The sequence below is a fragment of the Perognathus longimembris genome, chromosome 11 (genome assembly GCF_023159225.1).
Source record: "Perognathus longimembris pacificus isolate PPM17 chromosome 11, ASM2315922v1, whole genome shotgun sequence".
Taxonomy (NCBI): Eukaryota; Metazoa; Chordata; class Mammalia; order Rodentia; family Heteromyidae; genus Perognathus; species Perognathus longimembris.
Genome location: NC_063171.1, coordinates 8540977 through 8564299, shown reverse-complemented (window position 1 = coordinate 8564299; position 23323 = coordinate 8540977). Strand labels below are relative to the sequence as shown.

General features: G+C 36.2%; 2 protein-coding genes across 2 annotated transcripts; both read right to left on the bottom strand.

Moving 5' to 3' along the window:
- Positions 1-369: 369 nt before the first annotated feature.
- Positions 370-1338, bottom strand: LOC125359861 (olfactory receptor 2T2). The gene has a single exon (XM_048357731.1). It carries the CDS (start codon positions 1336-1338, stop codon positions 370-372), a length of 969 nt encoding a protein of 322 aa, XP_048213688.1.
- Positions 1339-11724: 10386 nt separating this feature from the next.
- On the bottom strand, positions 11725-12678 carry LOC125359446 (olfactory receptor 2T27). The gene has a single exon (XM_048357192.1). It carries the CDS (start codon positions 12676-12678, stop codon positions 11725-11727), a length of 954 nt encoding a protein of 317 aa, XP_048213149.1.
- Positions 12679-23323: the final 10645 nt, after the last annotated feature.

Here is a 23323-nt window from a genome sequence, read left to right as displayed (position 1 = left end):
TGAATGCAGAGCTGTTTTATATGCCATTCAAGTACTCTACCACCAATCTACACCACTGCTCTTAAAATAATGTATATTTGGAGACAAGTTCTGGCTAAATTTCTAGGATAATCTTTTTTTTTTTTTTTTTTTGCCAGTCCTGGGCCTTGGACTCGGCCTGAGCACCAGCCCTAGCTTCTTCATGTGTAGAAGGCAAGCACTCTTGCCACTAGGCCATATTCCCAGCCCACAGTTCTTAAATAATGTTTGTAACAAGATTACTCTGCTGGCTGATAATTTGGTATTATTAAAATGACATTGATTCTTTTTAAAGATAAAAACATATTTCCCAGAAAGACTTTATTATTGGTCATGCCCCAATAAAGTTAGCTACAATTTCCTAGACCCTTCCCCTGCTCTGATTCTCTGGAAGGAGACAAATCTCCCTAGTACTTTCCTTAGAGCTGTGCCCACATCTTTATTCCGCAAGCTATAAATAAGTGGGTTGAGCATGGGGGTGAGGATAGTGTAGAAGGCAGACACAATCTTATCTTTCTCTGGTGTGTGGTAGGAATGGGGCAGCACATTGGTGTAGAAGGCGGCCCCATAAAAAATGCTCACCACCATAATGTGGGAAGAACATGTAGCAAAGGCTTTGTGCCTGCCCTCAGCAGAACTCATGCGATGGACAGTGACTAGGATGCGTGTGTAGGAGACTGAAATGATGCATATAGGAATAAGAAGCATCAGAACACAGCAAGCATACATCAGTGTCTCATAGAGTGAAGTGTCAATGCAGGACAGCCTCAGCACAGCTGGGATCTCACAGAAAAAGTGATTGATCTCTCGAGACCTACAGTAAGGAAAGCTCATGGTGACAGGTGTCAGCATAAATCCATCCAAAGAGCCACCAACCCAGGACCCCAGGACCATGAACAAGTAGATCCTACGGTTCATGAGGACTGGGTATCTCAGAGGGTTGCACACAGCCACATAGCGGTCATAAGCCATGAGGCCCAGCAAGAAGAATTCTCCTCCAATGAGAGTCAGGTAGAGGAAAATCTGAAAAGCACAGCCTAGGAAAGAAATGGTCTTTTCTGTGGACAGGAGGTCTTGGAGCATCTTAGGGACAGTGATACAAATGTAGACAGTGTCCATGATGGAGAGCTGGCTGAGCAAGAAGTACATGGGTGTATGAAGGTGGGAATTCACATAAATGAGCAGAATCATGACCAAGTTGGCTGTTACAGCCACCATAAAGATGGAGAAGATCACTGCAAAAAGAATCCCAGGGTATGCAGGATTGGTGATGAGTCCTAAAAGAATGAAATCACTGGAGTTTTGGAAAATGGTCTCCATGGTACATGATAGATAGATCCCCGGCCTGTAAATGGAATAATAAAATTGATGGGTTAAATAATCACCTGATGTTGAGAAACTGCTCATTATGAAGAGTAGGTTAAAAGGAAGGTTGTTGAAAGTAGTGTAATGGCACATGCCTGTAATACCAGTTATCACACAATTGAAAGCAGAACATTCCTGAGTAAGAAGATAATTGAGAACAGTTTGTGTAACCTTATCTAAGAACAAAATAGAAACAAAAAGATTGGGTGACTTATTTCAAGTGATAGAGCAGTTGCATAGCATATAAGAAGGCCTGGGTTCAATCCCCAGTAAGAGACTGAGGGAGAACAGGAGAGAGGAGGGCGAGAGACAGAAGAAATTTTATTGACTTCAGAATCCTTTTTGACTTCTTCCTTCAAACTTAATGGCTACTATGATAGTATAAAAATAAATTAATCTCTAAAACTCAGTTAAAAAGTTCATTATAACTGGGCACTGATAGTCCATGTTACTCAGGGTCTGAGGTCTCAGGATTGTGGTTCAAAGCCAGTCTGGGCAGGAAAGTCTGTGCAAGTCTTACCTCTAATTAACTACCAAAAACTGAAAGGGGAGCTGTGGCTCAGGTGGTGGGACACTACCCTGAAGCAAAAGAACTCAGGGAAAGAGCCTAGGCCTTGAGTTCAAGCCCCAGGACTGGAACCCATACAGATAAACAGTTAATTATAGATCCATATTCTAAAAGTTAGATGTTAGATGTAAATGAAATAACCCATACAATACTATCTCTAGAATTTGCATTAGATTTATTATAAAACATATTGCATATTATACATGAATTTTATAACATCACTCTAGATTGAAATATTTGGGGGGGATCTAAGCCTTAGTTTTTAATCATTTCTTAATCAAAAACCAAATATCTATGTGAAACTTTGAAACATGGAAGATTAGTAAATTACTAACGATAATTCCATTTGAGGGGCAGAGGGCACACTGTCCTGTTGTGGTATAGGCAGGAAAGCAGGTTTATGTCTAAATGAGAACTCTTTCAGCACTTGAGTCATTTTGTTTCACAGGATAACTTGAAATGAAAATTCTCAGATGAGTATTGCCATATAATCTCCCTTATCACCGTGGAGTTCTTTCAGACCCTATGAAGTCTGACAAAATTTTGTAATTTAAGTACTGACCATAGCATTCAGCAATAATCTGCACTTGTCTTAAATTAGTGTTCAGCCAAAATCTTCACAAATTTATCTACTAGGAAAGTATCTGAACCCACTAAAATTAAATGTTATTGTTGGAATCCATATGCAATGTGTTTTCCAGTCTTCTATTCATTTTTCTATTGTATTATTTTCCCTTTAGGTTTATAAGTAAAAATAACTAGGGATAGCATAGAAATTCCTGAATATAAATGGAAGAAGACAATAGTATTTAAAAATTTTAATTAAGTTGCATGGATTCTCTTGTTTCCTTTTTTGCTATAGTAATACAAGCATGCTCTTATTTGGTGTTCAGAGATAATAACAAATACTCTATAGGTTTTTATTATCAGATTATAGTGTGTCTTATTCAATTTAGGAAAAGGCCCATTTTTATAAAATGCATTCATCATGAACACTATAAATATATCAGGATCTTTTGGTTTTACAATAGTGAAATATGTAGTCTCTCAAGTATCAGAAAGAAATGAACCTTCTTAAAGCAAAAATAATACTAGGGAAGTAAGGAAACAGTCTTTCTTCTTCCTTAGCCAAGAGGGAGATTTATTATGAGTTATATTTCAAATAAATGTGTGAAACCACAAAGCAAGAAGTAATTTTGTGTTGGTCTGTGCTGAAACTCAATTTGTTGCATGTTTCCAGTTTAGAAACAAAAGCAAATGATTAATATTAATTCATAACAAAGTTGGTAGATTTCTGCACCTTTTGTCTTCCTTAACATGTGAATAATTTTCTGTGACAGTCATAACCTTAAACCATGGGTAAGGAAACTACTTTTTTCTTGGTGTTACTGGGGACTGAACTCATGGCTTTGGGCTTTCTAGTGAAGCACCTAATCAGTTGGTTCATGACTCCAGACAAAAGAAACTGCTTTCTAGGGCATTATAAATAAAAGCCCACTTATATTTCCTTTGTAATAACTGATAGAGAATTAAAATAGTCACTATAGCAGACATTAACTACTTTATCCAATAGCCTTTGTCACCTAGATAAGTTATGGATTTTATATTTTAATAACTGACAATAAAAATTGCTATTCAAATCAACCTTTTAAATTATACTTGGAGAACTGAAATTTCCAAGACTATGACAATGAGTTAAGTTGAAAGTTACCTTTAAAAATAAGAACGTTCTTTCAAAACAATAAATAAGCCAGGAAGTTTGGTTTAATATACTTAGATTTCACTTCATTGTATTCAGAAGGACAGATCTCATGTTAGAGCAGATCTGAGATGATAGAACAAAGCTGAAAAGGATATGGCCTCAAGTTCAGGCCTTTCTGCTGTTCAAGCCATAGAATTCCAAGTTGGTGGAATTGATTATAGCATCATCTAGAAATTTCTACTCCCCAGTACCTTGCATAACATCACCCAATGTCACCAAATAACCACCTGTCAGGGCTACACAGGTGAGGCAGTAGATCAATGCAGAGGGCACTGTACTGGAATTGTTAGTCTCTGTTGTCTTTGCACTGCACTGCAACGGAAAGATTGTCAGGGTTTGGTGAGAGACATGAATAATTGTGATCTGTCCCATGGAGACGAGAGGTAAGGGAAATAAGGAGCATTTTCTTGTAAAAGATGGTAGAATCTTTCTGTGGCAGAAATCAGGGGTGAGGCACAGAAATTCAGGCAGTTAAGGGCTTTCACAGCAGTTTGTAGGAGAGAAAGATCAGGTAAGTTTAGAAAGTATTCTACCAAGAAGAATCCAAGCATGTATATCCAAGAATCTAGGAATCATATAACTGTGAGAACAAGGCTGCAAATGACTTTCTCCTTGAGGAAATGCTTTCCACTCCATTGTCAAAGAGGGAATAGCCAAGTACAAATGTTTTCTATGTTCAAGAGCCTTAACTAACATTATCCAAGGAGTCATTATATCCATGAGGAATGCGCAATTCAGTTTGAGAAATAAAGCCTGTACCAGCAATACTATAATAGTAATGGATTGAGCCTTACCATGTGGATTTCTAGGGAAGCCAAAAACATATTTTTCATTGTTCATGATTATGTTATAAGTAACAAATAATATCACAGAAGCACTTCATCCTGTAGTATTGTATAGAGATGCAAAAACTAGAAAAATTCTAAGTTTGCTGAGGGTATCATGAAAAAAAGTAGAGAAATAGAGAAGATGGCTCAAGGTTTCTGTGATTACTGTGATTACTGGGCAGCAGGCATTAGCAGGTGTTTGAGTGAGAACCAATCCAGCCTCAATTGAAGGGCACCTTGGGGAGTTATAAGAAAAGATAATTAGAAAGATGGAGATCATAAGTTAGGAAACTGTCACTCAGACTCTTGAGAAATCACATGTAAATGTGAGTGAATCCATCTGGAAAAATATGATAATGATATTAAGAAAGGTGTCTGATATTAAGAAAGATATCTGACAGATATCTTGAAAATAATGTCATCAATATTCACCTCTACTAAGAGTGCTTTTCAGCCACAAGGAGCTGTTTCCACTTTCTTTTTTTCTTTTTCTTCTCCCTTGTGCAGATATTTCTTTGTCATTATTGCATTTGGATATTGCTTCAGATATTAAATAGTCATGTTTGATCTCTTTCTTTCTATGACAGCTTAGTATTTAATAGTGTAGATTTGTCGGTATCTTCTCATGTTTTCTTTAATTTTCATGGTCATCTATTTCCAGTGATACCCACTTCTCTTGTTCTACCCATTCAAAAGACAACTGATTTCACTTATGAAAAGTAACTAATTTTCCACATTCTCTCATGACTCCAAGTCAGAAAATTTGAAAGCAGAAAATTATGCACAATACAATAAGACTTTCCTTACTTCAAAACAATGTTACCCTAGTGTCACCTGGGTAGCATTTACTGAACACTTAATGTAACAGGAATATGTTCAGTAAAAGGATTATCAGTTTTTTGTATTACATTTCAATTTATCTAAAAATTATTGCTCAGGTTATCACCAATGAACTAGAAAAAAATAAGCATCATTGAGTTCCTGGAGAACTGGAAAAAGAATTTAGTTTTCTAGCTTCTAGCTGCCAACTACTAGAAAGAGTGGGCTGTGGTTTCTATCTCCAGAAATACTTCAAAGCAGTGATGTTGGCTTGTGTGGTGGCAAATAGAAATCTAAGAATTAAGCATAAGATTTGTGTAGCCTATCCCACTAATATGACAGGGAATAAAATGAAGGCAAGAGGGAAGAAACTGCTATATAAGAGTAGAAATGATGGGATGACAGGTCAAGCAGAGACATACAGCTGTGCACAAGTTGCTCATCCTTGCACCCAGAAATCTTAATGTCCAACATGCAAATGTCATCCAGTTTCTGTGAGCTATTACTCAGCCCACTAGGCATCTATGCACCAAGGTAAGTTGTCTTCTGAAGGCTTTCGTGAATATTTTCTATTCATGACAAAAAATGTTTGAATTTCTCATCTTCCAAACACAGAGTCTTTCTCATATCTGTTTGCAAAGAGGGCAATCTTCCATTAAAATTATTTAGGGAACAATGCAAGCTCCTCAGTTAGTATTGACCAATCTTGGCATGGACACGTTAACATTAAAATCTATGATAATGACCATTAGACATGCTTTCTTGACATTACTTCTCAACATCCAACTTTCTTGGCACCAACTTTCTTTAAACCATTTTTAACAAAACTATTCATTTTTCAATGATCTACTTTTCAAATAGTGGGTGGATATATTCAAACTTAATCTCAGAAAGATTACTGCTGAGTTACCAGATAAGTTGAGCAAAACATTTACAAAGTGATGCCTAAAGGCAGAAGCCTAAAGGCAGGGAAAAATGAGGGAGGAGGTAAGAAGTTAAACAAGAAATGTACTCACTGACTTACATATGAAAATGTAACCCCTCTGTACTTCACTTTAACAATAAAGGGGAAAAAGAGCTAAAAAAAAAGGGGGGGGGCAGAAACAGTATTTTACAATGTCCTCTCCATTTTTCATCTAAGATCCTACCTCACAGCCAGTGAGTTGAAGCCTCAGTAAAGACAGAATTGTGATGGTAGAACTCTTAAATACCTGGAGTATAGAGATGATGCCAAGTCTAAAGAAAACATAATCAGGGATTTTACACCCCCAGGAGTAATCTTTTGGTTATTAATTATTCCATGCTTACTTGGTTTACCTTGTACAATAGAGAAAGCTTTGCCAGAGATGCAGTCTATTCCCAAATGAAAGGCTGGAATTGTTCCTGATATTTTTCCTGTCATCTCTTTGGTCCAGCAGCTAAGATTTAGGCTCACATAAATTTAAAAATACATTTTAAATAAAATTTTAAAATGCATTTTCTTTTTTCTTTATTTCATTGATTTATGCACTTGTTTGTATTTTTGGTTTTGAACTCAAGGCTTCATACTTAGTATGAGTGTTTTACCACTTGAGCCATACCCTGAGACTTTAAAATTAAGTATTTAAGATGTATATTTAAAAATATGATGACCTGAAGACTTTCTTTCAAGTCACTCATCTGTGGTGTTTTTGTGGGGTGGGGGGTAGTAAATGAGGGAAGGGGTAACAAGTTTGACAAGAAATGTACTCACTACCTTACATATGTAACTGTACCCCTCTGTACATAACTTTGACAATAAAATTAAATTAAAAAAGATATATTTGATATTTTCAAAGTCCATATGCTTATAGAATTATTCATGTCATGGGTAATGTGGAATGATATTAAGTTCAAAGAATGAGATATGAGAAAATGTGAGAATAAAAAATTTAAAAAGCCAGGCATTGGTGTCTCACACTTGTAATTCTACCTACTCAGGAGGTTGAGATCTGAGAGTTGTCTCTCAAAGCCAGAGGGGGCTGGAAAGTCTGTGAGGATCTTTTCTTCAAAGAACCACCAAGTAAATGAAGTAAATGGAAGTGGTGCTGTGGCTCAAAGTGATATAGTACTGGATTTGAGTCCAGGCCACCACTTCAAGCCCCATGACCAATAATATTGGAAAGGAAACAACTTAAGGAGGATACAAAGGTAGAATAATAGACGTAGTGGAATAAAACTAAAGCCATACATTTTCTTTGATTTATTTTTGAGATTATATTCAGAGATTAAAACTAGGGAAATCAATTATAATACTTAAGCTTTTTCTCTTGAATAGAAAACAAAGAAATTGGTTTTGATAGGAATAGAATTAGTTCAATGACAATAATAATAATAGCATTATGAGTGAATGTTTTTCTTGTACTCACTATGGTAATGGGTATATTAATTAAATGATTTCCAGTTATTAGGAATCAATTAAACATATATCAGCTACCTTATAACTTGTATTATGGATGAAAATTTAAGCTAATTAGAAAATATTTTACTCACTTAAATGTGATTCAATACCTAATTCTTTCTAAAGAATATTATATAGATTATCCAATAATGCAAAAGTCCTTCCATTGTCTATTAGATTGATTGAAATAGGTTACTCTTTAGTGAGCATCATATAAGCCATCAACATTTTACAACCAAGTATCAATATTTTCATTGCTATATCAGACACTTCCATTTATCATAACACCAGGGGACTGTAATTTGTCTTTACATACATACCATGGAAATGGCCAAGAAATTCTGCCAAACCAATTCAATCAAGCTTTTAATATTATTATCAACAATTTTTTTTTTTTTTTTTTTTTTTTTGGCCAGTCCTGGGCCTTGGACTCAGGGCCTGAGCACTGTCCCTGGCTTCTTCCCGCTCAAGGCTAGCACTCCGCCACTTGAGCCACAGCGCCGCTTCTGGCCGTTTTTCTGTATATGTGGTGCTGGGGAATCGAACCTAGGGCCTCGTGTATCCGAGGCAGGCACTCTTGCCACTAGGCTATCTCCCCAGCCCTATTATCAACAAATTTGCTAGAGTAAATTGCACAGGTCAGAGAATGTTGATGTGTATATGTTTCCAAGTAATATGTCAAAATGTTTTTATCTAGGGTTGAACTTAATTTTCTTGAAAAAATAGAAAGCAATTCATGCACATGTAGGTAGATATTTTGCGAATTCTCATTCTATCTTCATATGTTTCTTTTTCATTTCTCTTCTCTTCTTTACTCCCTTTTCTGTTTTAGACCCTTTTAGAAATAGGATTTGTATGAAAAGAAAAATAGACATGGTTCAATTTACAATCAGAAGGTAATTCCAAAACTTGAATATTTAGGTTCTTAGTGTTTGGTTTGATTTTAAATACTTTTAGCCACCCACTCTCTGAGAATACCCTTTAGCATTCAGAGTGAATCCTCATTGTCAAAAATCATGCCATTTATACCAATAAAACTTTAAGAAGTCTCAAAATCCTCTCATGTTCTGGAAGAAAAAGACACATGCCAACGTTTCTTGAAATTCCCTGTTCTTTCACATTCTGCTTTCAGGGTAATGTCAAGATACACAGACCAATGACTGTATATTATAATACCTTCTGGCAGAGAGCTTAGGAAAGTGATAATTACTTTTGCATCAACTATTGCAGTTTTGTTCCACAACAGTCTTTTTGAAATGAGGATCGGACTAGAATAACCTAATTTAACATAATGAGAAATAAGGGTCCCATAAGTTAAATTAAGCCAAGTGCCTGTGGTTTATGCCTCTAATTCTAGTTACACAGGAGGCTGATATCTGAAGATTGCAGTTTGAAGCCAACCCAGGGAATGAAAGTCCATGAAACTCTTATTTCTAGTTAATTACCAATTAGCCATAAATGAAGCTGTGGCTTAAATGGTAGAGCACTAGTCTTGAACAAAAAAGTTCAGATACAGTGTTCAGACCCATCTAATCTATCATGGAAAATACCTGCCATTAAGAGCTAACATTAACGAAAATATGAAGCTGTTTTACATAGATTGCATTTTTTATCCATAATCAATTTGAGAAACATAGTCACGGCTTCCTCCTCATGTCAAAGTTTCTGATCATGTCTTGTTCATTGTTTCCATGTCACAGGTGGATAAAATAAACCACGTGGGGTAAAGAACTAGGTAAAGGAATCACAGGTGATCAAGGCACAGTAGAGACTATGCTATGACTCCAAATTTTAGTTGCAAACTGGATGCCATTGAGGGAACCCAAGATGTTTAGGGATTAGAAACAATGACATCTTCCATCCTTCTGTCATCATTGAAAATGTAAAATTAAAACAGATTTCGAAAGCTCTGTAACAACATGCATCTCCTTTTCTTTTCCAGGGAGTAGTCTTGGATTTTCTGAAACATATTAACTCCAAGGTGTATTTTCTATACATATTTAAATATCCAATACTAACAAACTCAAAAAATTAACTTAAAGATATATACATTTTATTCTTTGTCATGCTGTTTTGTGTTTAGTGCAAGATAAGATCATTATATTCTGAGATTTAAAATAGGCAAATGAAAAATCTAAGGACTTAGAATAAATTTAACAAAATATGAAAAAGCTTGAAATAGACATATAAATGTAATTTTCTTCTCTTTACCAAAGAATCTTGATTAATACAGATGATTCAATCAAACAACTGAATTAAAATAGAAAGCATGACTGATATGCATTAATTTCCCAAAAGAATGAATCAACTTTTTACTCTCAAAAGAGTACTGTTCTCTGTAATTCAGTCTGATAATAAAAACTAAAAAAAAAAAAACTCAAAGGGAAAAAAGAGTACTGTTATTTCTTCATGAAAATTCAAACATAAAATATAATAGATATCAATAAATTTAAAATGTGGAGAAAAAGATGTAATATATTTTCTCACAGTATGTTTCTATAGAATTATATCATTAGGATATCGATATCATTATGAAATCAAAACAATGAGGTCTTGGAAATATACAAGCCTCTGTTTCTAGTACCATACACTGACATGTTTTTAGATAAAAATCCATTGTTCTAAAATGCTTTTAGCAGAATATCATAAGGGAAAAAAGGATGGTTAGTTCTCAAGTTGATCACCAGACAAAATTTGACATATGAGACATTTGGTTTTATCAACAGAGCATATTGATAGAATCCATTTGAGAGATTCAATGCATAGATTGCATAGATTCAAAACCATTTGTTCTACACAAAGGTGCAATGCCTATGTGCCTCTGATCATATGAAATTATATTTAATGAAATAAACTCTAAGAAATGTAAGTAGGAAATATTTTCTTTGCTGTTGTTTTCTTTTCTTTTTGTCTTGTTTGTTCATTTATCTGTCTATGGGAGGGCAAGAGGGGGGGGTCCCAGAAATGGACAATAAGCAAATGCAGTGGTGATACTAACTGGATACTGTTGAAAATGAATTATTAAGCTTGTGGGAAGGAGTGAGAGAGTAAAACTGGGAGAGAGTGAATGAACAGATAATATTGTCCAAAAAGAAATGTGTTGTTTATCTGATTTATGAAACTATTACCCCTCTGTATCACCTTTGCAATAGCAATAAATTTTCACCCCTAAAAACATCTGTCCCAACAAATAATAATGGCTTTCTGTGATTACATGTTTCTGTAAATAACAGAATTTTAGGAAAATTGGATGTTGAAATAATATTTGAAGTATAATACAAAACATAGTTGAGAAGCTGGTTTCTTCTAATGGGTGATTGGTAAGAGCAAGTAGTCAGGAATAGCTCAGGAGAAACATTTCTTTTGCTATGATTGAGTGTAGCCAGAGGAGGCCAAACACAACTCTTACTACAATGTATGTTTTGCTAACAGTAGATAAAACCCCTCCATCCAAAGCTGTCTTTTGTTTAAATTCTCAAGTCTTAAAAAAAATGATCAATCCGGGTGGAGTGGCTCAAGTCTGTCATCCTAACTACTCAGGAAGCTGAGAGGAAGCAAATCCAAGCCAGCTGGGGCAGAAAAGTCAATGAGATTCTTGAGCTGTGGCTCAAGGAGTACAGTACTAGCTAGCCTTGATCACAAAAGCTTCAATGATAGTGCCAGGCCTTGATTTCAAGCTCCAGGACACACACACACACACACACACACACACACACACTCACACTCTCTCTCTCTCTCTCTCACACACACACACACACACACACAAAACACAAGACCAAATTCTCAAATTTTCATCTTTCTATACACCAAGAAAACCTCACAGTTGCTGGTATGCGTGACATTTTTATATGTGTGACATTTTTAGTTTTCCAGAGACATTTAAATTTAAAGGTAATGATAAAGTCTGTATCCATGTTTCCAGTCTTTAGCAGTAAATGCAATCTTGTTAGAAAGTTGCTACCTTTCCTGAGGACAGACACCTCCCCAGAGCCTTCCTCATGGCTCCTGTGACATCTTTGTTTCTGAGACTATAGATGAGTGGGTTAAGCATGGGAGTGAGGATGGTGTAAAAGGCAGACACAGCTTTGTCTTGCCCAGGAGTGTGGTAAGAGAGAGGTATCACATATGTATACATGGCAGCTCCATAGAAGAGGCTGACAACTAACATGTGAGAAGAGCAGGTGGCCACAGCCTTTTTCCTTCCTTCTGTCTCATTCATTTTATAAACAGTTATAAGAATCCTCGTGTATGATGCTGAGATGACAGAGAAGGGGATGAGGAGCATTAGGATGCAGCAGACATACATGGCTGTCTCATAAACTGATGTGTCCACACAGGAGAGTTTCAGAAGGGCAGGGACCTCACAGAAAAAGTGGTTGATTTCCCTCGATGCACAGAAGGGGAACTGCATGGTGACCGGGGTGAGTAAGAAACCATCCACAGCTCCTCCCAACCAGGCTGCTGCCACAATTAACAAGCAGATCTTGCGGCCCATAAATTCAGAGTAGCGTAGAGGGTTGCAGATGGCTATGTAGCGGTCATAAGACATGAGTCCCAGGAGGAAAAACTCAGCCCCTGCCAAGGTCAAATAGAGGAAGTGTTGTGCAGTGCAACCCACAAAGGAAATGGTCCTCCGGCCTGTCACCTGATCAAGTAGCATCTTTGGCACAATGGTGGAAATATACAGAATGTCCATGATGGAGAGTTGGCTGAGCAGGAAGTACATAGGGGTGCGGAGGCGGGAGTCCATATAGATCAGAATAATCATGATAGCATTGCTGGCTATGGAGATAACAAAGACCAGGAGGATGAGGGCAAAGACAAGCCACGGGAATCTGGTATTGCTGAACAAACCCAGGAGGACAAAGTCGGCATACATGGAATAGTTGCTCCACTCCATAGCTCTATACGTTTCACATAAAACAGAGATGATTATCGTGGAAAGTTCAGGTTAAAATGTTATTTAGTTAAAAATATTATGATGTGGTCATAGGCAAGTAAAGAAATATTTTTATCTAATGAATCCCAGAATTTAATTTTCAGAGCAAGAACCAAGAGCTCTGGGCTATGAGGATGATCAAAAAGCCACCAGGAACAAAAAGAAAAGTTTAGTGTCAACCGAGAAAGATAGCAAAGGAAGACTTACCAAGAGGGAGAAAAAACAACAACAACAAAGTTTAGAGTCAACTGGCATTACTTTTCTTCTTTTAACAGAAAACTACTGGTTATCAACAAATAATTTATTAACCCAATAAAAGAACTAGGAGGAATATTACTACATACAGCTTTAGTACAAAAAAAGGAGAATGAACTGACTTAAATATTATTGAGTATTGGTTCCCTGTAAGGGGACTGCACTCTTAAATTTGAAATAAGATTATGCACATTTCAGTTAAATAATATTTCAGCACAATTTTGACCACTTACAGATATTTGGGTGTTTTTCTTGGTATGATATAGATCTGCACTATCTAATATCATAGCTATAAGTTGCATGAAGCTGTTAAATACCTGAAACATGCCTGTTCAAAGTTGAGATAGCTATAAAAAGAATTTGAAGATATTGTGAAAAATATATACAGCATTTGATAATTTTATGTTTGTTGAACATTAAATTCATTATGTTCTTGACATGCTTGGTTAAATAACAGTTTTGTATTGGTTTGACTTGTTTCTTTTTAAATTTTTAATATGGCTACTCAAAAATTTGATATTATTCCTGTGGCTTTCATAAATTCTTGCTGAACTCAAGGCACATTTTGTTCCCAGCCTATGACCACAATAAAAACTTCATTAAATCAAGTTTCCTAGGAATGAAGACACTCCAAGTTACACAAAAGTGTGCAAAAATTAATGTGCACTGCAAAAGTAGGAAATGATGCTGCCTGTCATGCTCATCTACCTGTAACCAGAAGCAAGAACTCATCAATTACACACTGATGAGCAATTCACAAGTATTAACTATTAAATTACTTTTCTCAACAACCTTATGAAATACTAGAATACTACTTCATACATTCTAAAGATGAAAAAAATGACTCAAAGGGACAAAGAATCTTCTCCAAGGGCATAATTCACCAGCATCAGCACAAATGCTCTGTATCATTTTTCAATAAGTCAATGCAGCCAGCAATTAATTAATTCTACAATTATTTCCTAAAGTCCAATGAGCACATCAAAGCTTCATGTTTCCAAATAGAACTGAAAGCATGTTTAAGAAACATTTTTGTCTTTGGAGCCTAGACTTGAGACAAATTAAATGCCCTTAGCATGTGCCCACCACAGACTTAGTTAAGAATGATTTTGATTAGGACCTTTCAGGTTTGGGTCTCTGGTTGATGAAAATGGAGACTATAAGGAGAAATAGAAATGGAGAACAGGAAAATGGAGAATATGAGAAAAAGATAAGAAAGCTGTGGAAACTGAACTCCAGTGGTCAGTCTTAAGAAAGTTACAGGAAGTATAACCATGCTGTGGTGGATATAATATAACTATCAAAGGTAAATTCTCAGTTTCATGGATAACATCTGCATTTTGTACAGTTTTTAGCTGTTTTGTTTTTGAAATATTTCCAACTGTTTGCTGTTTCTTAATATATACCAGCATTCTATTTCTGTCTCTTTTCCTCACTGGGGAAACTAAAATGAAATGTTAAGATGTGATTAACATGTTGCAGAAAGAGAAAAGTGTCCATGCAGTCCTGTCCCTCAGTGGAGGGCTATAACACTACTTCACTTTAAGTTCAGAGCATGGTAGATGGCTATTGGACTCTGAGCTCAAGCACTGCTATTGGCCCACAGGAAACATTCAAGCCCAAGAGATACAAATGAACAACCCCCACTTCTCTGTGAGGACTAGTGTATACCTAGACCAGACTATAAATTTTACTAGCACTAAAACATACTAATGAGACTTGAAGATCACCATATCCTCTTCACATAGGGAAAAAGAGATTTGAGAGGATCCATAATATTAAGGCTCTCAAAACTTGGAGATTTTGCTTTCATAGGATGCACATAAAACAGATCAATAGTGCTGGGAATGTGGCTTAGCGATAGAGTGCTTGCCTAGCACACATGAAGCACTGGGTTTGATTCCTCAGTACCACGTAAATAGAAAAAACTGGAAATGGCACTGTGGCTCAAGTGTAACAGTGGTAGTCTTGAAAAAGAGAAGCGCAGGGACAGTGCCCAGGCCCTGAGTTCAAGCCCCAAGACTGGCAAAAATAAAAACAAAAACCGAACCAATAGAACAAAAAAGTAACAACATTAAAAAATGCAAGGAAAATAAGAAAAAAATGAAACTAGAATGCTCTAGGTTTTCATAAAATATTATTATTATGTCTATGTATTATATTTGTTTTCTATTTTGGCCATGCTAGGGATCAACGCAAGAACCTGAATGTACTGATACTCTGTCTGAGCTAAACTTTATACATAAAATACCTTCAAATTTATTTAGACTCAGTAGCATTTAACATACCAGTCTCAGTAAATATACAATATATATTCAGAATAGTGCTAGAATTGAGTATTATGAAAAGCACTTGCAAAGTTGTTTTTCAATTGGTTGACATGCATGTTGCTTCTAAGTGGGTTTATAATGTACAGTATTGTATTTAATTTTATGGAATTATCCATTGTATATGTGATACTGGGCTTTAGAATCCCATCAACAAACTGAGACACTTAATCAGTGTCTTTAATCAGCAATGGTTTTGAACTGTGTTTACAGCAGCTTTTAGCAACACAATATACATTTTGTTAGTACAATTTTAACTACAATAAAATGAGCATACTTTTAGGTGTACATTTTCTCTTTTTGCTATTTATGTTGAAATTTGTTCATGGCATTTGCTCTTTTATGTATTAGAAATAATACAAAATGATCATTTTTTTGTTACAAAATAAGGATATTTTGTGTGATATCATGGTAACTAATTAACCCAAAACATTACTTATCATTGTAACTTCTTCCTTCCTTCCTTCCTTCCTTCCTTCCTTCCTTCCTTCCTTCCTTCCTTCCTTCCTTTCTTTCTTTCTTTCTTTCTTTCTTTCTTTCTTTCTTTCTTTCTTTCTTTCTTTCTTTCTTTTTTTCTTTCTTTCTTTCTTCCTTTCTTTTTTTCTTTCTTTTTTGCCAATCCTGGGGCTTGAGCACTGTCCCTAATCTTCCTATTTTCAAGACTATCACTGTACCACTTGAGCTGCAGCATCATTTCCAGTTTTCTGTCTTTATGTTGTACTGAAGAATCAAACCCAGGGCTTCATGCATGCTAGGCAAGCACTCCACCACTAAGCCATAATCCCAGCCCCTCCATTTTGTTTTCAGGCTAAATTTTTTAAGTATTTATGAAGTTAAAACACTTGGTCTTTTTGTATTAGGAGTTACCTTGGGAAAGTTATTCCTTACAAAGCCAGGTGATTAGTATGCAATTGTACTTCATTTTAGTTTTGATAGTTATAAAACATGTAATAGCTTAGCATATGTAGAATTTACTAGTGCCTTTACTGAAAATTGAGAAAATATCAGTTTCTTTGTAAGGTCATGTCCATAATATACTTTTACCTGTAGATCTATCACTGAGCCTTAATTTCTGGTTTCTCACAGAAACAAGAAATCATATATGAATATTGAATACAGTGTCCAACTCACTGAGGTTCAGCATTCCTCAGTGGTCATGAAATATATCATCACTGTGAAATCAGTTTTTTCCCACTTTGCATAAACATACCTGGTAAAATAGGTGGGTGCTAGGTCATTTTAATCAGAATTTTAATAGCAGTAAGATACAATTATTGGATGCTCATGTGGTGATTTCCATATTGTTACTCACCAGTAACTGCAGATCCAATGTCAAATAGTTACTTTTCCTTCTTTTTTTTCACTCTTTCAAATGTTGTTTTCTTGTTCAGCACTGCTCTGTGTCAAGAACTGGTACAATCCTTGGTGACCCAAAGATCTTTGAAAGTATATGATAGGAAAGGAAACTGTCCTAGAAGAGCAGCGATAAACAGTGACACTCAATAAAAGCCATGTAATCCTGAGTATAATTTGGCACTGTGCTCGATTTACCTGAAGTCTCACTTTAATTTGTGCAATAAAATACACCTTCTAAAATAAAATAATATAAAAAATCATTAAAATGTTAAAGAAATTCTGATAAAGCAAATGTACTGTCCTTCCCGAAGGCAGAACAAGATCAGGATTACCTAATTATGCCACAAGAAAACTTCCTCTGGCTATTCTTACTCTCTTTTCCTACTGATAATCCATGTCTGGTATGCAATGCTGCAAAACTTAATCAAGGTTTGAAGTCAGATCCCTTTTATCTTCACCATTCACTAGCTTCCCGATGTCTGGTGAGGCAAAAGTCTTGGCTTAGCTACCTCCAGTAATTGCTAAGTATCCAATAGAAAAGCTGTCCTTTCCTTGAACAGAACATGGGTAATTTCTAATAACTGAACTACATGTATAGATGTTTAATAATTCCATAAAAGGAAGTGGAATCATGAAAATAAAATAAACTCCTCCCCCATAATCATTTAAAATTACATACTTGAAACAATGAAAGCTGTTTACCTTTTAGTTTTAAACAAACCTATACATTACATTCCAGAGCAGATATCACTTACATTGTATGTAATGTATGTGAGTCCATAACTTCAGTTGATAGAAGAAATGAACTCAGAGTTTTAGATTTACAAGAGTGACTTCAATTGGTAAACACCTCTATTTCGAATGTAAAGATAAAGCATTCTTAATAATACCAAATATTTCTTGATCTGAACAATTTTTCTGCTAAATACAGTCTTCTGTTTCAAACACTATGCCAATTGTGGATATAAAGTTCTCAGAGTTACTTACCTTCCACTGTAGCCCCTCCATACCCAAAGAACTGATTGTTATTCTTCAGGGCAAAGTCTTACATAAGTGAAGCAGGAAATGCAGCTGTTCAGCATTTCTTTTTATGCAGCAAATGTAGGAAAGAAGTATAAGCAATCAGCTTTTCTAATGTGAGGAATGTCTATCTTCTTCCAGAAGACAGATAGGAAAGGAAAGAAGACTAAATACAGATAGGGAGTGGCTATGAACACAACACAGGGCTTAAACTTTGAGTTACATCCTATTAGCTTAAGTTCCCTTTCTGAGACTCTAAAATTGGCAAAGAATCTCAAATATATAGATGAACTAGAGACGTGCCAGGCTTAGTTCCTAGCAAAGAGATACAGAAGAAATGGACAGCAAATACATGCTGTAGGCAGCTGAAAACAAAGGCTGGTGGTTTATATCAGAGTGTATGCTAGGGTACTCCCAGTACTGCCTTCTCACTACTCCCATTTGGAAGAAAATCTGCCAATAGCATAGTCATCCCAAGGGGATCTTTGTCTCTAAACTACAAATAAAGGGTTCACAAAAAAATGTGATCGATTTCCTTACCTAACTTTTTTTAATTGCAAAAAAACCTTTCAATTTATAAAGAATTATAATATCTAAATTATTTTTCTCTTATAAATCAAATGATAGGTCATTGTAACTCAAATTAAATTACTTTTACTCTATTGTTCGGATCATGCATTGCTTTGGAAGTTTCTTTCCTTTTCTACATTTCAAATTTTTACATATTTATTCACTTCCAGGATTAAAGAAAAACCAGTCCTTCTTGATGCAGTCTTATATTGCTAATGATACATTTTAATATATAAATACATTGAGCAATCTTTAGGTATTCAGTTTGCATGTAACTAGCATACTTCTTACAGCTTGTAATGTGTTTTAAAACTTTCAGCATTACAAAGCACTACACAAAACAATTAACAATAAGAAAATAAATAAATTTTTGAGTTATTTTAAGAGCTGTGAACATTTCTAATATTCGTAATAGGATCTGGGTTCAGCTTTGCACTCACTTCCCTGTACTGCTAGCTTCTTGTGTTTTATTTTTTATTGAAGTTTATTCTTTTGCATTTCCCTCTTACCTTATGCTGAGCCAGTGAATGAGAGAGACTTTTTGATGCTTATTTATTGTGAGAAACCTTCTTAAAGAGAAAGACTATAACTCATGATTATGTGGATAGAAACACCAATTCTCTTGTAGGAAGAGGAAATAAATCCTGACAAATTACATATTGTAAAAAGCTGTCAGAGATCAAGAAGAAATTCTGAAAACTTGTTAACTAATTTTGCTAAAATTTAACTGAGATAACATTTTTATCAATAATTCCAACAATGTTTGGCTGCATAATCTGTGACTACACTCCTTTAGAAAAATCGTGCTGGTAATTTATGTTCTAAGAACATACGAATTCCCTCCACTTTAATCTTTATAAAAGACACAAAGCCATGGGCCAGTGGCTCATGCCTATAATCCTAGCTACTCAGGAAGCTGAGATCTGAGGATCACAGTTTGAAGCCCTCCTGGGCAGGAAAGTCCTGGAGACTCTTATCTCCAATTAAGCACCAGAAAACCAGAAATGGAACTGTGGCACAAAGTGGTAGAGGGCTAGCCTTGAGCAAAAAAAATCTCATGGACAGTGCCCAAGCCTTGAATGCAAGCCCCATGGCAAACACACACACACACACACACACACACACACACACACACACACACACACACACACACCAAATATCCACCCATATGATATATATTCTGTTCTACATTATTCAAACTAGGCTTTCACATATTTGGAATTCTATTTTCTGTTTGGAAGACTATTTTCTAGGCTTCTATCACATCACATTATGTGGGTGTTCATCTTGATCTTTTCCTTCCCTTCATTTTCACCTTTTTCGTGATTGAATATCCAATGGTCTATTTCCCGTAACTCCTTTTTATGTCTGGGCAGTAAGCCCTGCCCAATTTATTTCTCTCCATTCCTATGTTAGGCACCGCAATGCACACACAATGTCCAATTGATAACTAGACAAAAATTTTCAGCTCCTTACCTGACATTTTCCCTACAATATTCAATGGTGTTTCAAACTTAATATTTACAAAAGAAAACTCTTAGTCCTATGCATCAGCTCCACATTGTATATAAGACATACAGAAGACCCAGATCATTAGACATGAGACAAGGAAAAGCTTTTTGAAAATGCTTAACAGTTTTTAATCATTATCTAAGTATTATTTCCCAAATCTCTAAAGTACAGTCTGTCAGTAATCTACCAATATTATTTCAAAGGTATTTTAAAGGCACCTGGGGTGTAGTTCAGTTAGAATGCTTTCCTACCCTTAATTAGCTTCTGGGTGCAGTCTTCAGTGCAACACACACACACACACACACACACACACACACACACACAGTAAATTCATGAAGCTAATTATTCCTAGTCAGGAGATAGAGGCACATATCTATAATTCTAGTTACTTTGGTGATCTAAAATAAGGAGGATCAAAATTTGAAGATAACCCCCCAGGCAAAAACGTTTGTGACTCCTCAACCAATGATTTTACTGGGGTGTGCCTATCATAACAGCTACCATGGGAAAAGAAAAGCAGGAGAACAATAATCCACGTGCATGTTCAGACAAACAATATTTTATCTTGAAAATAACCAGTGCAAAAAGGAGTCAGAGAATTTCCAAGTAGGAGACCCTGAGTTTAAAACCCTGGTATGCACCATTAAAAGAAAGGCCATTTCCTAGTCTTAGGTACAGAATTATGGAATGTGTAAGGTTCAGAGAAAGGAGATTGCTACATGGTTCAGTCAGAAAACACTTTGTTGGGGGAGACAGCATAGTGCCAGCCTGCACAGGATGGAGGCATGCAGGGGGTGCAAGGGATTCAGGGGAACGAGGTAGAAAGGCAAGGAGTAAAGGAAAGACTGCAAGGGAGTAGGGGTGGGCAGAGACAGGGGTGGGTGGGACAACTAATGACAAAAATTGTCTAGGGAGAGGGTAAGAAGGAGGTGGCCTCAGCGATGACCTCAGAGCCTGGGGCACCTTCCGCTGCCCTCAGGTGCATTAGTTACCTGGGTGGAGAGAGGGACTTCTAGGGAAGGGGCCACCTGTGTATCAAGGGAGAGCAAAGGAAGGAGCCGTTTTTCCCAGTGGACCTAACAAAGTTCTGTGAAATTCATCTGTAGTGAGCACTCTGCTGTAAATTTTGCAGATTTTTGAAATGGGAAATTCATCCTAACATGCCCTGACATATCTCCAATGTGCTTTCTCAATTCACAACAATCATATTGTGCCTCTACTTTCTTTTGCATATTTGACAGAATAAAAACTAGCATTTTCTACCAGCATAAGTAAATTTATGTCTGGACTGGTGACTCATTCCTATAATACTAGTCACTAGGAAAACAAAGATCAGGACCACAGTACAAGGCTAGGCTAGCTCAGGCAAAAAAGTTAATGAGTCTTATCTTCTACAGAGACCAGTCCTCCATGGTGTTGAAGAAAATCTGTGATCCTAGCTATTGGGAAGCCATTGTGATTCAAGGCCAGCACTGGGGAAATTGTGAAACCCTACCAAAAGGATAGGTAGAACACAAAAGGGCTGGGGTTGTGGCTCATGTGGTAGAGTGCCTGCCTAGCAAGCATAAGGCTCCAAGTTAAATCCTTGTTCTACCAATAAATAGATGACAAATAAAAAATGTATTTCTAAAATATTGCTTTACTTCATTTCCACAAATAAACCCATTGCCAACTTGGTCGCTCAATTTCAAAACAGAATATCTTCTTGATCCCACTGTTTACCTCACAGCCTAAATACTCTATTTTTCACCGTTTCCTGTTATACAGACCTCCGAAACACATCCCAGTTGCTTATCTTATCACCTACTCCTGAAACTCTTATCACCTACTCCTGAAACTCTAATGCATGTTCGAAGTCTCTTCCCTTCAGAACACATTAAAAAAAAAAATGCTTCTGTGGTCGGGGCTGGGGATATAGCCTAGTGGCAAGAGTGCCTGCCTCAGATACACGAGGCCCTAGGTTCGATTCCCCAGCACCACATATACAGAAAATGGCCAGAAGCAGCGCTGTGGCTCAAGTGGCAGAATGCTAGCCTTGAGCGGGAAGAAGCCAGGGACAGTGCTCAGGCCCTGAGTCCAAGGCCCAGGACTGGCCAAAAAAAAAATGCTTCTGTGGTCTACTTGTTTTCTTGTCTTCCCCACTGCTCATTCACTATAAAGAAAAGAGAGTAATATTCTCCACATGATTTCTGTAATCAGTTTCCCGTTATTTATAATCCTTCAGTGGTATTTTCTAACAATGCAGTTTCCACTTCTGAAACACAAACTGCACTCAAGAAAGACCCATCTTATCTAGCACCTGCCCATGTTTTCAGACTTGTCTTCTCTACCATTTGTGTTCTGTGAGTCTTCATTGTTCTCTAGCTTTTGGTCAAGTTCCAATTCCACCACACTGGTACCTACACAAAAATTCTTCCTGCCCAAAAGTTTCTAAGCCCATAATGCCTATCCTATACCTTGTCCTTTTTGTCTTTTATAAAGCCTGGAACAGCATAGCCAAATGGCCCTACGCCTACCTCTTATATATCATTGTGGGCTTGAGTTTCTGGTGTTTTTTTTTTTTTTTTACTATATAATGGATTATATTTTAACTTTTTGTTGGAGTATAGTATATATTCAGAACTGTACTAAATATATAACCATTTTGAACTTGATTAACTTTCTGAAACCGAACTTTAGTGGGAAATCTGCATACACATCAAGAAGCAAAAAAGAAATGGTGCTATAGGGACTTGTGAATGTGTGTTCTCAAGAGCTGATCCTCCAACAGTATTCCTGAGTTTTGTTGGATTTATATTATATGCATGTATACTTTCTGTTACTTTCTTCTTTAGTACAGCATAATGTTGATGTGAGTAATGCAGTTTTTCTTAAGAGTATTTACACATCTAGCCTATTGTTTCACTGACTAATAATGTATTTATCCATTTCACTCTCAGTGAGTTTTTGGTAACCTCCTTGTCAGATATGTTGCTATATGTCCTGGTTAACACTATGCATATCTGTATTTAGGAATCCAAGGATGGTTGCATGTGCTGGACAAAGGATATCTTCTTTATGGTTAGTTTTAGTCACTACTATAACAAAAGTGTGGTGATGACATGAATTATATTGTGTTTCTTGCTTTCCAGTTTGGTTTACAAGTTTTCTCTTTTCATAGTCTTTCTCCAATGGTATATATTTATCGTATACAGGTGCTTTTTCTTGCATGCAGCTATGCAGAATGAGTAAATTTGATGACTGAAACTATATATACCACATATATACCATATATATACCACACAGAAATAATGCTCCCCTATACCTGAGGTTGATAGTCCTTGCTTATAAATAAAACACAATGTAAATGTAAAGTTTTTTTAACATCAAATGTGTTTGCTTGTAGAATACATAGGCACATTCTAGTTACAACAAATGAGGGGGAAACCATGCAGCCTATGTTTCTTTGGATTTAGCATACAAATGGTACAATATCTTTTTTCTGATGGAAGCATAGAATTTCATGGTGTATATATGCCACATTTACTTCATCCACTGAAGGGTATCTGTGTTGATTCCATATCTTG